The 14,853-nt window shown below is 39.9% G+C and overlaps 1 protein-coding gene across 2 annotated transcripts in view; it reads right to left on the reverse strand.

Annotated features, from left to right (window-relative positions):
• The window catches only part of LOC130854469 (pancreatic triacylglycerol lipase), a 29,437-nt gene that overhangs the window by 1,559 nt on the left and 13,025 nt on the right, over positions 1 to 14,853 (reverse strand). Inside the window, exons 10-13 of one of the 2 annotated variants that reach the window (XM_057737330.1) lie at positions 12,888 to 13,017; positions 11,705 to 11,813; positions 10,406 to 10,570; positions 5,918 to 6,042 (exon numbers count right to left, since the gene is read on the reverse strand). In XM_057737330.1, the coding sequence (XP_057593313.1) occupies positions 5,979 to 6,042; positions 10,406 to 10,570; positions 11,705 to 11,813; positions 12,888 to 13,017 (468 nt within the window). In that variant the 3' untranslated portion in view covers positions 5,918 to 5,978. Of the gene's footprint in view, positions 1 to 5,917; positions 6,043 to 10,405; positions 10,571 to 11,704; positions 11,814 to 12,887; positions 13,018 to 14,853 lie in introns of those variants that run through there. The other variant, XM_057737329.1, reaches the window with a different exon arrangement.

Raw genomic sequence — 14,853 nt, forward strand, 5'->3', positions numbered from 1 at the left:
ATAGGAGATGTCAGATGACTCTGCCTGCCTCCTGGACCTCTTCTCTTCCTGCTGTCCACTTGACCCTCCCCATATGACCACAGTGGCCTCTGTCAATCATGCCAAGTTCTTTCCCACCTCAGGGCTTTTGCATGTATTGTTCCCATGGCCCGAAACTCTCTTCCTTAGATCTCCATTGGGTTGGCTCCTTCTTGTCATTCAATAATTAGTTTAAATGTCACCTGTTCAGTGAGGCCACCCTTGGCCACCTTTGAAGCCCCTCCACTACCAACCTCCCACCCAATCCCAGACCCTTGCTTCTTAGCACCTTATTTGTTTCCTTCTCATCACCTGTCACAAGTTATAATTATCTCTCTTGGTTTTTTTTTGTTGTTGTTTATTTATTTGCAATTTTGCTTTTCCCACCTAGAATGCAATTCCATAAGGACACAGACCTCATTTACTTTTGCCACTGCTGTGCCCCCAGTTTCTAGAACAATGACTGACACTGAAGTAGTTATGAATTAATGAAAGAAAGAAGGTACACATGAATAGAATTCATAGACATTTTATCCTTATTTTCAGAGTGGATTTTAGGCCTGGGAAAGTTGAGAGGGCACAGTTCTAAGGAGGGGAAGAAAAAGAGATGGTCTTCAGAGAAGCACGAAGAATATGAATATCCGATTAGATTTAGGAGACACAATCATCACACGATCTATCACAGTTTGCCCAGAGGTCAGGTTCCCTTGCCTACTTCCCCCTCAGCTCACCTCACTGCCAAGTTCATCTATGGGTTCCACGCTCACCCCTGTGTTAGGGGTTCAATGGTTGAAACTGCCTTAAGGTGATCAGGGCTGATGTGATGTCCTCTGGGCAGGAAAGGAAGGTTTAATCTCCAGCAGCCACTTGGTGGGATGAAAGCAAGTGTGTGTTCCAGACACTCAAGGGTAGAGGTATGGGCATTTAGGGCTTAGTTTTTCTGTTAAAAATTTTTTTTCACTCATGTTCGTAAATAGATAATATATACCCCTCTACATCTGATACAATACAAAGTTAAAAACGATGTTTAACCAACTCCTTATGTGTCCTTTCAGAGATACTCTATCCATTATGTGTGTGTGTGTATATTTTCAAATATAAATGATTAACACATCTTGTATATTATTTTGCAAAGTGATTTCAAAAATTAATTATATGTATTGAAAACCATTCTTTATCAGTGCATATAGTTGTGCTCCAATCTTTTTACCAGCTGCACCGTACTCTGATATTTGGATATGTACTTAATCAGTCCTCTACCGATGAACAGTTGGTTGTTTCCAATTTTTTACTATTAAAAACAATGCCTTACTGAATATTCTTATACATTTATTTTCTGGATGGATGGCATATCTGTGGGATAAATTTCTATAAGTTGAATTTAAGGGGCAAAAGATATGTACATTTAACATGTTGATAGTGGTCGCTGCTTTGTTTCTATGTTCTGATAACTCTGTCAGAAATCCTTGTGTATGTTGGCTATTCGCCTCACCCACCCCTGAAACAAGAGTGAAGGAGAGACCATTAGCTATTTAAACAGGTAACTTTGTTAGTTGTGTGGCTTTTGGGTGTGAACAACAGAAATCAATTCTGGATAACTAAATTTTTTTAGAAGGAGAGATTTGTTGGAAGAATATTGGGGCATCTCATGGAATCTGTAAAGTTGTTGAACTGTGGCACCCAAGCAAGACCAAGAAATGGGACCACCCTGGAGACCTTGGCAGCTCGTCCTCAGATCCCCTCTGCCTTGAACCTGATTCCACCACAAGGTTGCCCTGGCTTTGTACACCTCAGCCCAGAATTCCTAATTATCAGATGATTGGCCGGGTGAGGTCAGGAGCTGTTCCTGAATTAATTAGCAATGGGATATGGGTCCTATTGGGCCGGTCTGGATGTGCACCCAAAGACGGATGTGCACCCAAAGACGGAGGTGCAGTTTTGAGCTGGGCAGCCACCGCAAGAGGTATGTGGTTTTGCAGTAATAAAATAGCAATCCAAAATGAACTGACTTTACTTGCTTTGCACCAAAGTGCACAGTTAGTGAAGCAGTGCCAATAGGTAGGGGATTTCTTTAAAAGTATTACTTGTGTTTACTGTAATTTGAAATAATGAAGAGATGATCCCTTTGAGTTGTCAAGAGTGACTGGTAATGCTGGAGACTGGATTTGCTGATCAGGACTGTTGCATTGTGCTAAGATAAGAAGCAGCAGCCCTGTATTCTTCGACATTAGTTGTTTGGCAAGTGTGCTGGATTGGAGCACTTTGTTTTCTACAAAAGTCAAAAGCAAGTGAGCCAAAAAGGCACCTTCGCTTCTGATGACAGCAGTGAGGAAAAGGCAGTATTTGAAGGCCAGAGACTGGAGCCTAGGCTGACTTATTGCTGTGAAAACCTTCCTGACACCTGACCTGTTCCTTCCCAAGTCCCAGGACTCCCCAGGGTGGAGAAACAGGTTAGAGACGGTGATGGATGGCTTGTGAAAATGGTCACAGTTCTTTACCTTCTTCCCTTCCTGAAGCTGCCCTTTGCCATGCAATCTTGCAGCTCCTTCCATCAATAACTGGAGTCTATTTTCCCACTGCCTGAATCTGGCTAGTTGTGTGACTTGGTTTGGTTATTACATGTGATGGCAGTAATATCTTGGACCAGCTCAAAGCTAGCTGACCCCTCAGTATGTGAGAGACCCAGACAAGATTAGCAGCACTTCTGACTCAACCCACTCTGACTGCAGACACAGGAATGAATCCAGTCAAGACTAGAAGAAACACTCAGTTAACCTGGAGATTTGTGAGCAGATCTGTTTAAAGCCACTGAGTTTAGTGATGATTTGTTATGCAGCTGCAGCTAACCAATACAGGAACCCAGCTCAGCCAGGCCTGGAATTGAGAGAGAGCAGCTATCACTGCACTCACTGTCACCCTTCTTGGGCACACAGCATCAGCTGAGGATCTATTCTTTATTAAGACAGTGAGAAAACTGTCAATATACACTGTGCTCTAATGCATTGGCTCCTGTTTAAATGCCCTGAGGGATTTAATTGGACTAAACCCCTAGCAAGACTGAGATCTAAGCTGCTTTTCCTTTAATGCCTCTTAGACCAGTTAATTCATTCCACAGTAGATGGGAAGATTCCTGGTGAGGCTTTTCAATAAGAATAACAACTGAAATATGTTGAATGAACTTATATCCTGGTCAGATTCAGAGAATTCATTCAGGATTCATTCATATGCACACAAATCTGTGGATCTCTTTTGAAAATGTGACTGCATTTCCACCAGGCAGCTCTCCTGTCTTCAAGAAGTATGACTCCTTGAAAGTCACAAAGCTAAAGAATGAGGTTACCAGCTATCATCTTCCATGTCCACACATCCAGATGGAAACAAACAGCTGCTTTCCTCTAGCCAATTAGCCCTGTCCTGATTTTCTCCTTCGATTTCAAGTTCACAATGTACAGATACCTTGTCATCTCATAAGAGAATGATCTTGTAAATTCTAGGGGAAGAGTAGGTTGGTTCAAGCTGGGTTCTAGGAGCCCCTTAATTCCAAACAAGTTTTTGTCCTGAGGAAGCTGTTTTTTAAGTCTTTTACAATCTGGACACTTACCTGCCTTCTTTTGAATCACAGTATGGAATGTTTGGCATTCTAAGTATCCCTTGAACTGGTTGAATTTCCCCCTGTGTTTGTTGTAATGGAAGTGGGGTGCAAGACTTTGCCTTATTATCAGTCAACTGTTGACTTCTTTCTTTTTCTTTCAGCAGCAATGCCCTGTCTGTGGGAAGTGAACTCAGGTTCTGAGTGTAGCTCAGACTTCCCAAAGCCTTTGATGGCCATAGGTAGATTCCACCAGTTCTTGTGGGCTGACCAACAAGTAAAAGTCTCAGGTCAGACAGACCCTGGTGCCAGTTGGGAAGAATTAGGTCCAAAAGTCTACACCCTCTATAGGGGGCCTGAGAACTTCCAGAACAGCCCCAGCTTTGAGAGTCCCAGAGTACTGGGAAGTTGTGGAGCAGGATTTAGATCAGGAAATGATCAGAACTCGCACTCCATGCAAGTACCAATGGGATTGACTTAAACCCCAAATGTGGGGCAAGTCACTGCCCTTCTCAAAGCCCTTCAGAGTCTCTGCTCATCCCTGAGGGAGTCTTCCATCATCTGTTGGCCATGGGCCTTCAGGAGCAGGCACTGGATCCGCCTTTTGCTCACTGCGTGTCCTTAGTGCCTAGCAGAGTGCCTTACATACAGTAGGTGATCAACACATGCTTGTTGGAGGAATAAATGGTCAATCAAGACCAATCTAGTCCCATCTCCTAAGACTCCCCTCTCTGAAGATTGTCCACAAGACATAACACACTTGAGTTTGCCGAACACTCCATACTCAGGCCACACCATACTTTTGGACAAGCTGCCCCCTCTATTGGAATACTCACCCTGGCCTTACTTTAGGCTCCCCTGAATACAAAGACTAAGACAAGGGCTTGGGTGCAGAGAGTTTATCTGGGAGGTGACTCCAGGAAGTGGGAGTAAGGGAGTGGAGAGGAGGAGGAGAAGTGTTATTGGGGTTTGACTCTGCTGGGCAATCTGAACCACAGAAGAAAGTGTCAGAACTGTTCATAGGATGGGTACCTGGGGCACTGGCTACCCTAGCCCTGGCCCCTACACCCTTTGAGTCAACTCTGGAGGCATTAACCCCCTTTAACTTTCCCTTTACACACTTTATGTAGCCTTTCTCCATCCCACCTCTGCTCTCAACCTCTCCCCAAATCAAATACCAGCCCTTCTTTCCTCGCACGGTACTTACTGGTACTTTCTGGCACTGTTTCATAACTGTTTCCTTGTCTAGCTCCCTCGTCAGACTACAAGCTCCTAGAAGGTGAGACATGTACTTTATTTAGTTCACATTTTTAGTGTCAGCAGCAGTGTCTGGAATATAGTAATGGGGGCTTCATAAATGTTTGTTGAATTAAGTAATATATTTAATTCAGTTCCAATGAGAAAGCAACGAAGCTGGTGTCATTTCCAGAGAAATCCAAAAAGGAACAAAATGGGTCACTATGGTGGCCACAGACGTGTGCCTCTCAGATCCCTTCAAGAGCACCCGCTGCAGGAGCAGAGATGACTGACAGCCCACCGGCTGCCCCTTGGATCCACGGGACACTCAGGCAGAGGCCACGCTTCTGCTGGCTGCCTCCACCCATGACTGAGCACGGCATGGGTATGAGAGCCCACCCAATCCTGCCTGAAGCAAGATTCCTGCCAAGTGCCACCTTCACTTGGGGGTGCCCCATCGACCTGGCCAAGACCTTCTCAGACCTCTGCTGAGGGTTGGGCTCTTCTCACCCAACCTTTCCTTCCTTTCCCCCTCTCATGGCTGCTGGACCTGCGTCGAGGTCTGAAGTTTCTCCTGCCTACTCCTGCTTTCTCCTCTTTTGTCACAGACATTTCCCTGAATAAATCTTTTGCATGTCTGATCCCATCCTGGTGTCTGCCTCCCAGAGGACCCAACTGACACAGACACAGAAATAGACATGGCCAAAGAGCCGAAAGAGAAAAGTTCAGGTCAGAACTGGAGACTCCTTATGTGCCAGCCCTCCTGAGATGTCCAATTAAAGACAATGAAAAAAGTGGCAAAGGTGGGTACTTATCGCGTGTGCCCACCACCACCTGCAGGGTCACTTTGGACCTGGAAGTCTGCCTTAAGTGATCAGAATGACATCAGTAATATTAGTAATGGGCATGATGCCAGTAAAGTAAACAATATTCCCAAGTTCAAAGGCCAAGTAACATGTAGCAAAATTCAACAAGTCGTTTGTGGTTCTTCAGACCAACTCCAAATTTTGGATCTTAATCACAATATCCAAAAATCTCACTAGAAATAATGGACATGATGGCAAAGAAGGGAACGTATTGCTTCGGCACTAGATTTTATTAGCAGTAAGATTCAGTGTTCACATGTCAGCAGCTCCTAACACGGGGTGAGGGTAAGCAGAACCTCTTCCCTCACAGTTTCTTGGCTACAGAAGTAGAACCTGGGGAGAGAAACGAAAACGTCAGCTCTTCCCGGCAGACAGCTGGTGTGTTGTGTTTGATGAGAGCCACTTCTCTCCCCTCGGTCTGAGCGAGTGGCACACCCGGTGCCCAAGACTAGATACTGGCTGAGGGAATACCTCTTGGGTATAAAGGATTGCATTTTCCTTTCTAATTTTATTCCATGGCTACGCAATAGCAGAGGGAAGAGGTATCACTGGACACTTGCAAGGACAGGGAAGGTCCCTGCCGCATCCCCGGAGCACCTACTAAACGCGGCACGTTGTCAGTGAAGGCAGCTGAGGAAGAGCGGGGTCAGCAGCGCGGCAGGAAATCAGCCTGAGTACCAATCCTGAGGTCCTGGGGTTACACCGGCGAGGCGTTCTTATTTTAATTCAATATTGAATTCAAATGACTCATTTACTCATGAAGACTGAACAATACTTAGGATGTTTTGGAGATAATTTTCTTTAACAAAATATATAAGCACATGTAAAGTGCCTGGGACATAAAAAGGCTCAGAAAATGCTCTTTTCTCTTCATCTTCATTTTCTTCCCTGTAATTTAATGCCTAGCAGACGTCCAAATAGCAAATGAAAGGTTAAAAACGAATATTGAAAGGGTCACAAGAAATGAAGGGCACACAATATATATAAATAAAGGTGAACTGAATTTCTTTTGTGGTAGTTAAGGATTTGCTGGAGTCAGATTTCCTGCACATGAATTCTGGCATTGAGCCTTCATTGAATTATCTGTAAAATGGGGATAATAATAGAACTTACCTTCCATCACCACAATCAAGAGAGTAAACATATCCATTATTCTAAAATTTCCCTCTTGTCCTTTGTAGTCTCTCTTTCCCATCTCAATCCATTTTCCCTTCCCCAAGGTAACCACTGATCTACTGTCATTATACCCTAGTTTGAATTGTGTAGAATTGTATACGAGTGGAATCAAAGGTGTATGCACGCTTGGCTAGCTTCTTTCATTCAGTATAATTTTGTTCAGTATAGTTATTTTGAGATTCATCTATGTTGCTGCATGTATCACTAGTTCTTTCCTTTTCACTGCTGAGTAGTATTCCATTGTACGGAAGACCACAATTTATTTATCCACTCCCTTGCTGGTGGGTATTGGGTTATTTCCAGTTTTTGACCATTGCTATAAAGGTTGCTATGAATGTACAAATCTTTGTATAAATATATGATTTCTTTTCTCTTGGGTAAATACCTAAAAGAGAAATGGCTAAACTGTAGGTAGGTGTATGTTTGGCCTTTTAAGAAATGTTCAAACTGTTTCCCAAAGTGGTGGTATCATCTTACACTCCCATCAACAGTATATGAGAATTCAAGATTCTTCACATCCTCATCAATGTTTGATATTACCAATCTTTTAAATTTTAGCCATTTAAATAAGTTTATGGTGGTAACATTGTGGTTTTAATTTGCATTTCCCTAATAACTAATAGTATGTCTTTTTCTGTTCTTTCGCTTTTAATCTATTTGTGTTTTTATATTTAAAGTACATTTCATGTAAGCAGCATATAGTTGTGTATTGATTTTTTTAAATCCCGTTAAACAATCTCTGCCTTCTCATTGTTGTATTTAGACTATTTTAATTTAATATATTTATTGATATGGTTATCATCTTGCAATTTGTTCCCTATGTTGTTTATTTTTTTCCCTTATTTTATACCTTGAAAAATTCCATTTTATCTCCTTTGCTGGCTTATTAGCTGTAGTTCTTTGTTTTATTATTTTAGTGGTTGCTTTAGAAGTTATGCTGTATGTTTTTAACTTACCACATTTTACCTTCAAGTGATAATATTTTAATTTACACATGGTATAAGAATATTATAATAGTATGTTTCCATTTCTTCCCTCCTACCTAATGTCTAATGGCATTGCTATCATATATTTCACTTATACATGTTATAACTGCCCCTCCCCCAAATATTGCCATTTTTTTAAATAGTCAATTATATTTAAAGATAAATAACAATATTTAAAAATCTCATATGTTTCTCAATGTAGTTACTATCTTGTACGCTCTCAATTCCTTTCTGTAGATTCTTTTACAACTGGTATAACTTTCCTTTCTCTGAAGAACTTCCTTTAACATTCCTCATGGTGTGGACCTGTTGGTGATGAATTCTTTCAGCTTTGATATATCTGAAGAGTTTTTATTTCATCTTTTTTCTCTGAAAGATATTTTTTTGGATGTAGATATTTTTGGGGATATAGCTTAACAGTTTTTTCCTTTCAGTACTTTAAGGATATTGTTCCACTGTTTTCTCACTTGCATTGTTTTTGATGTGAAATCTGCTGAAATTATGGTCTTTATTCCTCTGTAGGTAACGTGTGTTTTTACCTCTGGCTGCTTTTAAGATTTCCTCTTTATAACCAGTTTCGAGCAGTTTGATTTTGATATGTGTTGGCATAGTTTTCCTCATTTTTTTGTGTGTGTGGTATCACTTGGATCTATTGGTTTATAGTTTTCATTATATTTGAAAAATCTGAAGTCATTATTTCTTCGAATATATATTTCTCTCCTTCCTCTTTTGGAGTCTTCAATGAGAACTATATTAGACTTCTTGAAATTATTTCACAGATCACTGATATTCTCTTCATCAAACATCTCTCTGTTTTATTTTGGATACTTTCTGTTATGTTTTCAAGTCCACTAATCTTTTCTCTTGCAATAGCTAACCTGCTCCTAATTTTACCTAGTATATTTCTCATTTCAGATATTGTAGTTGTCACCTCTAGAAATTCAACTTGGGCCTTTTTTTCTATATATGCCATACCTCTACTGACCTTTTAAAACAAATGGAGTACAGGTTTAATAACTGTTTTAAAGTCTGTGTCTGCTGTTCTAACAGTTGTTTCAGTTCTGGTTTGGTTTCAATTGATTGATTATTCTCCTCATTATAGGTTGTGTTTTCCTGCTTCTTTACATACATGGAAAACTTTTATTTAATGTCATATATATTGTGGATTTTAGCCTGTGAGCTGCTGGATAATTTTGTATTCCTATAAATTTTCTTGAGCTCTGTTCTGGGGTGCAGTTATTTGCAAACAGTTTGATCCTTTCAGATCTTGCTCATTCTAGGCTAATTTTTTCCCACTACTGAGAGAAAACCTTTCTAAATACTCTACCCAACATTTCTTGAATTATGGGCTTTTCTGGTCTGGTTGGTGGAAACAAGTGCTATTCCCAGCCCTGTAAGAGTACTGGGTGCTGTTCTCTATACTCCTTTCAGATGACTATTTCACAGGTCTTGGCTAGCTTCCTCATACATGTGTGCTCATCAGTACTCTGCTGAATATTTAAGGAAATGTTCCAGCTCTCTGAGATTCCCTCTCTGTAGCTCTCTCACCTCTCTGGTACTCTGTCCTGCGAAACGCAGCTGCCTTGGATTTTCTGCATTCTTAGTTCTGCTTCTTCAACTCAGGTATAGTCTACTGGGCTCTGCCTGAATTTTTCCTCTTTGTGTGACATCCTGGAGATTCTTTCAAGGCAGTTAGCTGGGACAATTTAAAGACTCTACCTTATTTGTTTCATATCTCTCAGAGATCACTTTCCTTTGTTGCCTAATGTTCAGTGTCTTGAAGACTGTGGGTTGATGTATTTTGTCTGAGTTTTTGTTTATTTCCGTCGGGAAGGTAAATCTGGGCTCTTGTTACTCCATCTTTGTCGGAAGCAAAAGTCTCCTCATGGGACTTCTTCAAGGACTGAATGATATGATGGCAGAAGCAGCAGAGCAGCACGCCTCACAATTCGGCTTTATACTCAGAACACTGGGGCTCGTGCTGGTATTGTGATGATTAGCCCCATTATCAGCTCACTACTTCTGGCAGTTCACCATGGTAAATATCCGTTGGTGCACACACACACTTTAGCCTTGATTAGAATCAAGGGTCGACCTTTGTCTTCACTAAAAGGACAAATGACACAGAACAATCTATTTGTATTCCTTGATAAGGTTTTTCTTGGTAATTCAAATGGCAATTTGGTGAACCCAAAAGTTTGTGTATCTTCCTAATACACATATTAAGTACACACAGAGCACAAGGCACAGCTGCTAAGTGAAATCATTCTTTGCACCTTAGGATCGTGAAGCCAGATTCTCATTCTAACACTTAACTTGTATCAGATCATACAACAGTCATCTACAAACCTATCAAAGTTGTTTTCCTAAAGTTCTACACTTTCTCCTAAAGAAACAGAAGGTATTAGGAAGCAGCAGTGACTGAGACATAGGAGAACCACTGTAGGTGATTGAACTTAAAGTTGTCTTTCAGTGGGAGTAGAATTATAAACATGAATCAATGCTTCAAATCTCTCTAGATTTTTATCACTTACACTTTTCCATCATTGCTTTCCACAATGATCTGGGATGCTCCCACTTTGGGTAGAGTTGGGTTGATCACATAGTTGTACCAAAGAAATTTAACCTTCTGCAAATCTCCAACTTCCACATCTGAGTCAAATTCATTGGAATAAGTAGTGTCTGGTTGGAGAGTACCCCTTGGGAGTGGAGAAGTTAATAAAAACATACAGGAACGTACATAAATATACATACAAATATACACATATATGTTTCTAAAATACAGCTGACAATGTATCTCTAGTAAGATGATTGATAGTACATTGGTCAATCTAATAGTTAAATAAATGCAGACATGTAGGCTAACTCGGTGGTAGTTCATTTGCCATCAATAACTCATTACTTTAAAGTCATCCTTACTTTAATAAAACTTCAAACATGTTATAGTCACAATCCTCCAACAATTTGATAAATGATGACATCATTATATCATCCTTTTCCAGTTGTTTTATGGGTAGAATCATTATTTAGTGATTATAAATCAGATGCCAGGCATCAAAATAAAGATCGGTGGTTTTCTCAGGAAATAGCAGAGAAAAAATTTAGAAACAGAATTCTAAAATGTATTAAGGTACAAAGGCGAAATAATCTCTTCTTTTTAATGACACGTGGCAGTACTGTACTTCTGAAGGGGTTCAGAACAAGTCTCCCCAGAAGCACCACTTTGGCAGGTGGACTATTTTGAGCTAAAGGAAATCAAGACCCAGCAGATTCAAGAATAACTTTTCCCTCTCCCTTAACTGCCTAAAAGAATTTAGATAGAAGGCCTAATTCAGGAAGAGAACTACCACCTGAGATAACTGCAAGGAATGTGGGCTAGGTGTGCTAGGCTGGCGGGGAGCGCAGCTGGGCCTGGAGATCAAATTCCTCTCCGTGTCCCGCTGTCTCTGCCTGGCATGGCAAACCTCTGTTCACCAAACATTCGTTCTGCGCATCTTCCTGGGAATTGTCTTTTTTCTCTTTGAAGTCCCAGACCCCTGATCCCTTCTCCTTAGCTCAGAATGGCATATAAGCCTCAATCATCTCACTGCCTGTGGGTCTCGTATGCCTATGGGACCCCCATATGTACACAATTAAATGAGTTTTTTGTTCCTGTTAACCTGTCTTACGTTAATTTGGCTATTAGACTGGTTAAAGAGTCAAGAAAGGTAAAGGAAAAAACTTTCCTTCCCAACATTCCCACATAATAATGAAAAAACTTTTATGTCCATGACATACATTACATGTGTGAAGTATTCCAACATCTAAGGAGCTGAGAGTAATAGTTTACTCACTTGAAAATTTCGTACTGTTTAGAGTTTCCTTTATCTCCAAACAAAGAAACTAGTATGTGTCCTGTAACCTTCTTTCCAGACAGTGTGACAGTCGCCTGATACCTCCAACCTGCAAGGGGGAAATATCTGCAAAATATCAGCTTTTATAAAAATTACCCTAAAAACAGGCTAACTTGGATTCCATTACTGCTGAATTTTGAATGATTTTTTGTATGGCTTTGGTAATTATTCTAATCAAATAGTGATGGATAGTCCTTTAAACGTTCAGAGGGCAGACACTGGGGGAGGGGAGGAACACAGACTCTTTCCAAACTCAAAAAATTTCAAGTCAAGGGACTAAGTGATATATTTTTTTTAACCTAACAATTTATTCTGGAACATTATAAGAACTTTATGTTAAAAGATAATGGAAAAATAATAAAGTATAATATTTTCATCAGTTTATTTCATTTTTATAGATCAAGATATTTTAGAGTACTCCCATCTTTTTGTTTAAGAAATCTACATTTAACTTAAACATTCTGTAATTCAACTTTCCATCACCATTGGAATTGTATTAATTTATGGTAACCTTTTTATGGTACTAGTCCATAGTGGACTACCATTTTTTGCCATTTAGAGTTAGCCTGGGCCAAATTGAGAGGGGGATAAAACTTAGCTTTAGTTTTTACAATGCAGCTAACCCTTTTGACTCCCACCCAAATAGTTTTCTTCCTCTATTACCCAGAAAAGAAACCCAGGATCTGTCCCAAAGCCTCACTGTCCCTGAGTCCTCTGATTCCTCATCACCCATGGAGTCTACAATCCTAACATCTCTTACATCTGTCACCTCCTTTCCATTCCCACAACCTCTGCTGGGTTACTCTTCTGCTTGTAAAAAAACCTCAAAATTTTGTGCAGTGAAACTTTTAACAGAGTATGCTGGAGCAGAAGAAGCCTCCTGAATTTTGCACCAGAACCAATTGGGAAGAAATTTATTTTTATATCATTGATAGCTCAGGCCCTAAACTCTGTTCTGCCACCCAAATTGGCATGTTCACATTGAGCATGGCACTGAAGCATTTTTCCATTTTGGGGACTAATGTTTAAAACTTTTGTACAGAAAAGCAATTTCACACATTTCCACTGGATGTGACAAAATACATAGCACTGAGAATTTAAGACAAATAAAATAGGGACTTACGGGCAAAATCGCTAGCATCACCAGTGTTTAGATAAAATATCTGGTTCTCTGCTTTGGTTTTCCCAGGAAACCTATCAGCATAATGACCCATCTGTGGGCAGCCTTCACTTGGACAGGGGAAGCACTTGTTCTAGGGAAAATAAACAAATGATAAATGAAGATGCTCTTTTCTTAATAGCATACCATCTTATTCCATGTGTTGCTGAATTCTCAAATATTCTAAAGCCAATCCTGTTCTGATAGTAAAAGAAGACTTTAACAGTGTCTCAACAAAGGTTAAAAATGAGTCTCATTATTTACAATGACAAATAAGCAATTTCACTGTTAAATAAAAATACTAACAAAAATATTATAAAAATCACTGAGTATATATATATATATTTAGATTTTAATCCTCTCTCTTTTGTCTCTCTAAGTTGCTCCAGTTGCCCCAAGACATCCATCTGCCTTTAGGGAGATAGAATTTATTTTAGAAAAATTGCAAAAGAAAGAGCAGGAGGTGATAATCAGCTTCTGATACACAAAGCAGGACCCACTGGGAGGATAATAGGCTTAAAAGTCAAGTTTTTCTCAATTTCTTTAGCTCCCACTTAGCATATCAAGGTCTGGAAGATTCAGATCTCAGAACTCGCCCAGTGTGAAGGGAAAATGCCCTAGTTGGTCATTAAGGCTTAGCCATGAGGTCAGGGTATCATATAGGAAAATGCCCTTTCTTTGTGGGCCAAGAAGAGAGGGAGAGGGATGAACAGAGGGGGAGGCAGACAGACATAGCCCATCAATAAGGTGGACCCCCAAGTCTTCCTCTCTGCCCTGCACAGACACTGACCACCAGCACCAAGATCACTTTGCCCAATACCAGCTTGGAGACAGGTGGTCCAAAGGCTGAGAAATCTGCAAAACTGAGAATTTTTTTCCTATAAAAGTGTCTGAGCATCTCCTAAAAGGACTGTTTATATTACTGAATCAGATTAAGTTTTAACTGGATGAAACCTAAAGCTTCTTTGCTTGTTTTCCCCATTACCTAGAAAATGGGCATTTGGGAAGAAAATAAAAATAAAGTTAGAGCAAAGAAGGCGGTGTGTTCTTGTTATATATGCAAGCTGTATTGTGAATAAAATATGCACCCATCCCCTCTCCCTTACACACAATAGCTAACACTTGTTGAATGCTAATTATTATATTTTAGGTTCTGTGCTAAGTAATTAAAACGTGATCTCATTAAATCCTCCCACCAAATCTATGAAACCTACCATTTTATTTACATTTTGAAATGAAGAAAGTGCCTTAGAGAAGTTAAGTATTTTGCCCAAAATCATTCAACTATTCAAAGGTGGAACTAGGAATCAGATCCTCTCCCTTCATTGCTAAAGTATATCTCCTTGATAATTGTAACTTCACCTGTAATTGTTACTTGAAAATTTATGTATTAAATAATATAGGGTATACATTTTTATTTGAAAAAAATTATAGTGAAAAAAAAGCAATGGTTAAAAAAAAAAAAAAAAGCAACCCCAAACAATTGATACGTCATATTCAAGATCAGATTTAAGGATCCCAACTTAGGTATCTAGACGATACCAAAAAAGATGAACACAAAAAAATCTTGGCAATTATGAGATTGCACAGAAATGTCCACATAATCATTTACCTTTATAAGGTTAACATTTAAGACAAGTTTTCCGTGTTCATCTGCATCCTGTAGCCATAGCTCAGATTTCCACAGACAATTTTTGCACCTAGAATTATTCCCAAAGCAAGTTTGAACATTTATCCGACACACAGAAGTGATAGAGAACAAGGTAGACTCGGGACATTTCAGTTTGCAAGCCCATTTCTCTCAAGTTCTCCAATGCCTTATCACTATTAAAACAAACATGTATGACTGAAAGCATAAATATTGTGGCAGTCATATAGCAACATTCACTGAATGCATGTCGTGTACAGTAAACCACACTGGTCATGAGAA

Source organism: Hippopotamus amphibius, chromosome 5 (assembly GCF_030028045.1).
Source record: "Hippopotamus amphibius kiboko isolate mHipAmp2 chromosome 5, mHipAmp2.hap2, whole genome shotgun sequence".
Lineage (NCBI taxonomy): Eukaryota > Metazoa > Chordata > Mammalia > Artiodactyla > Hippopotamidae > Hippopotamus > Hippopotamus amphibius.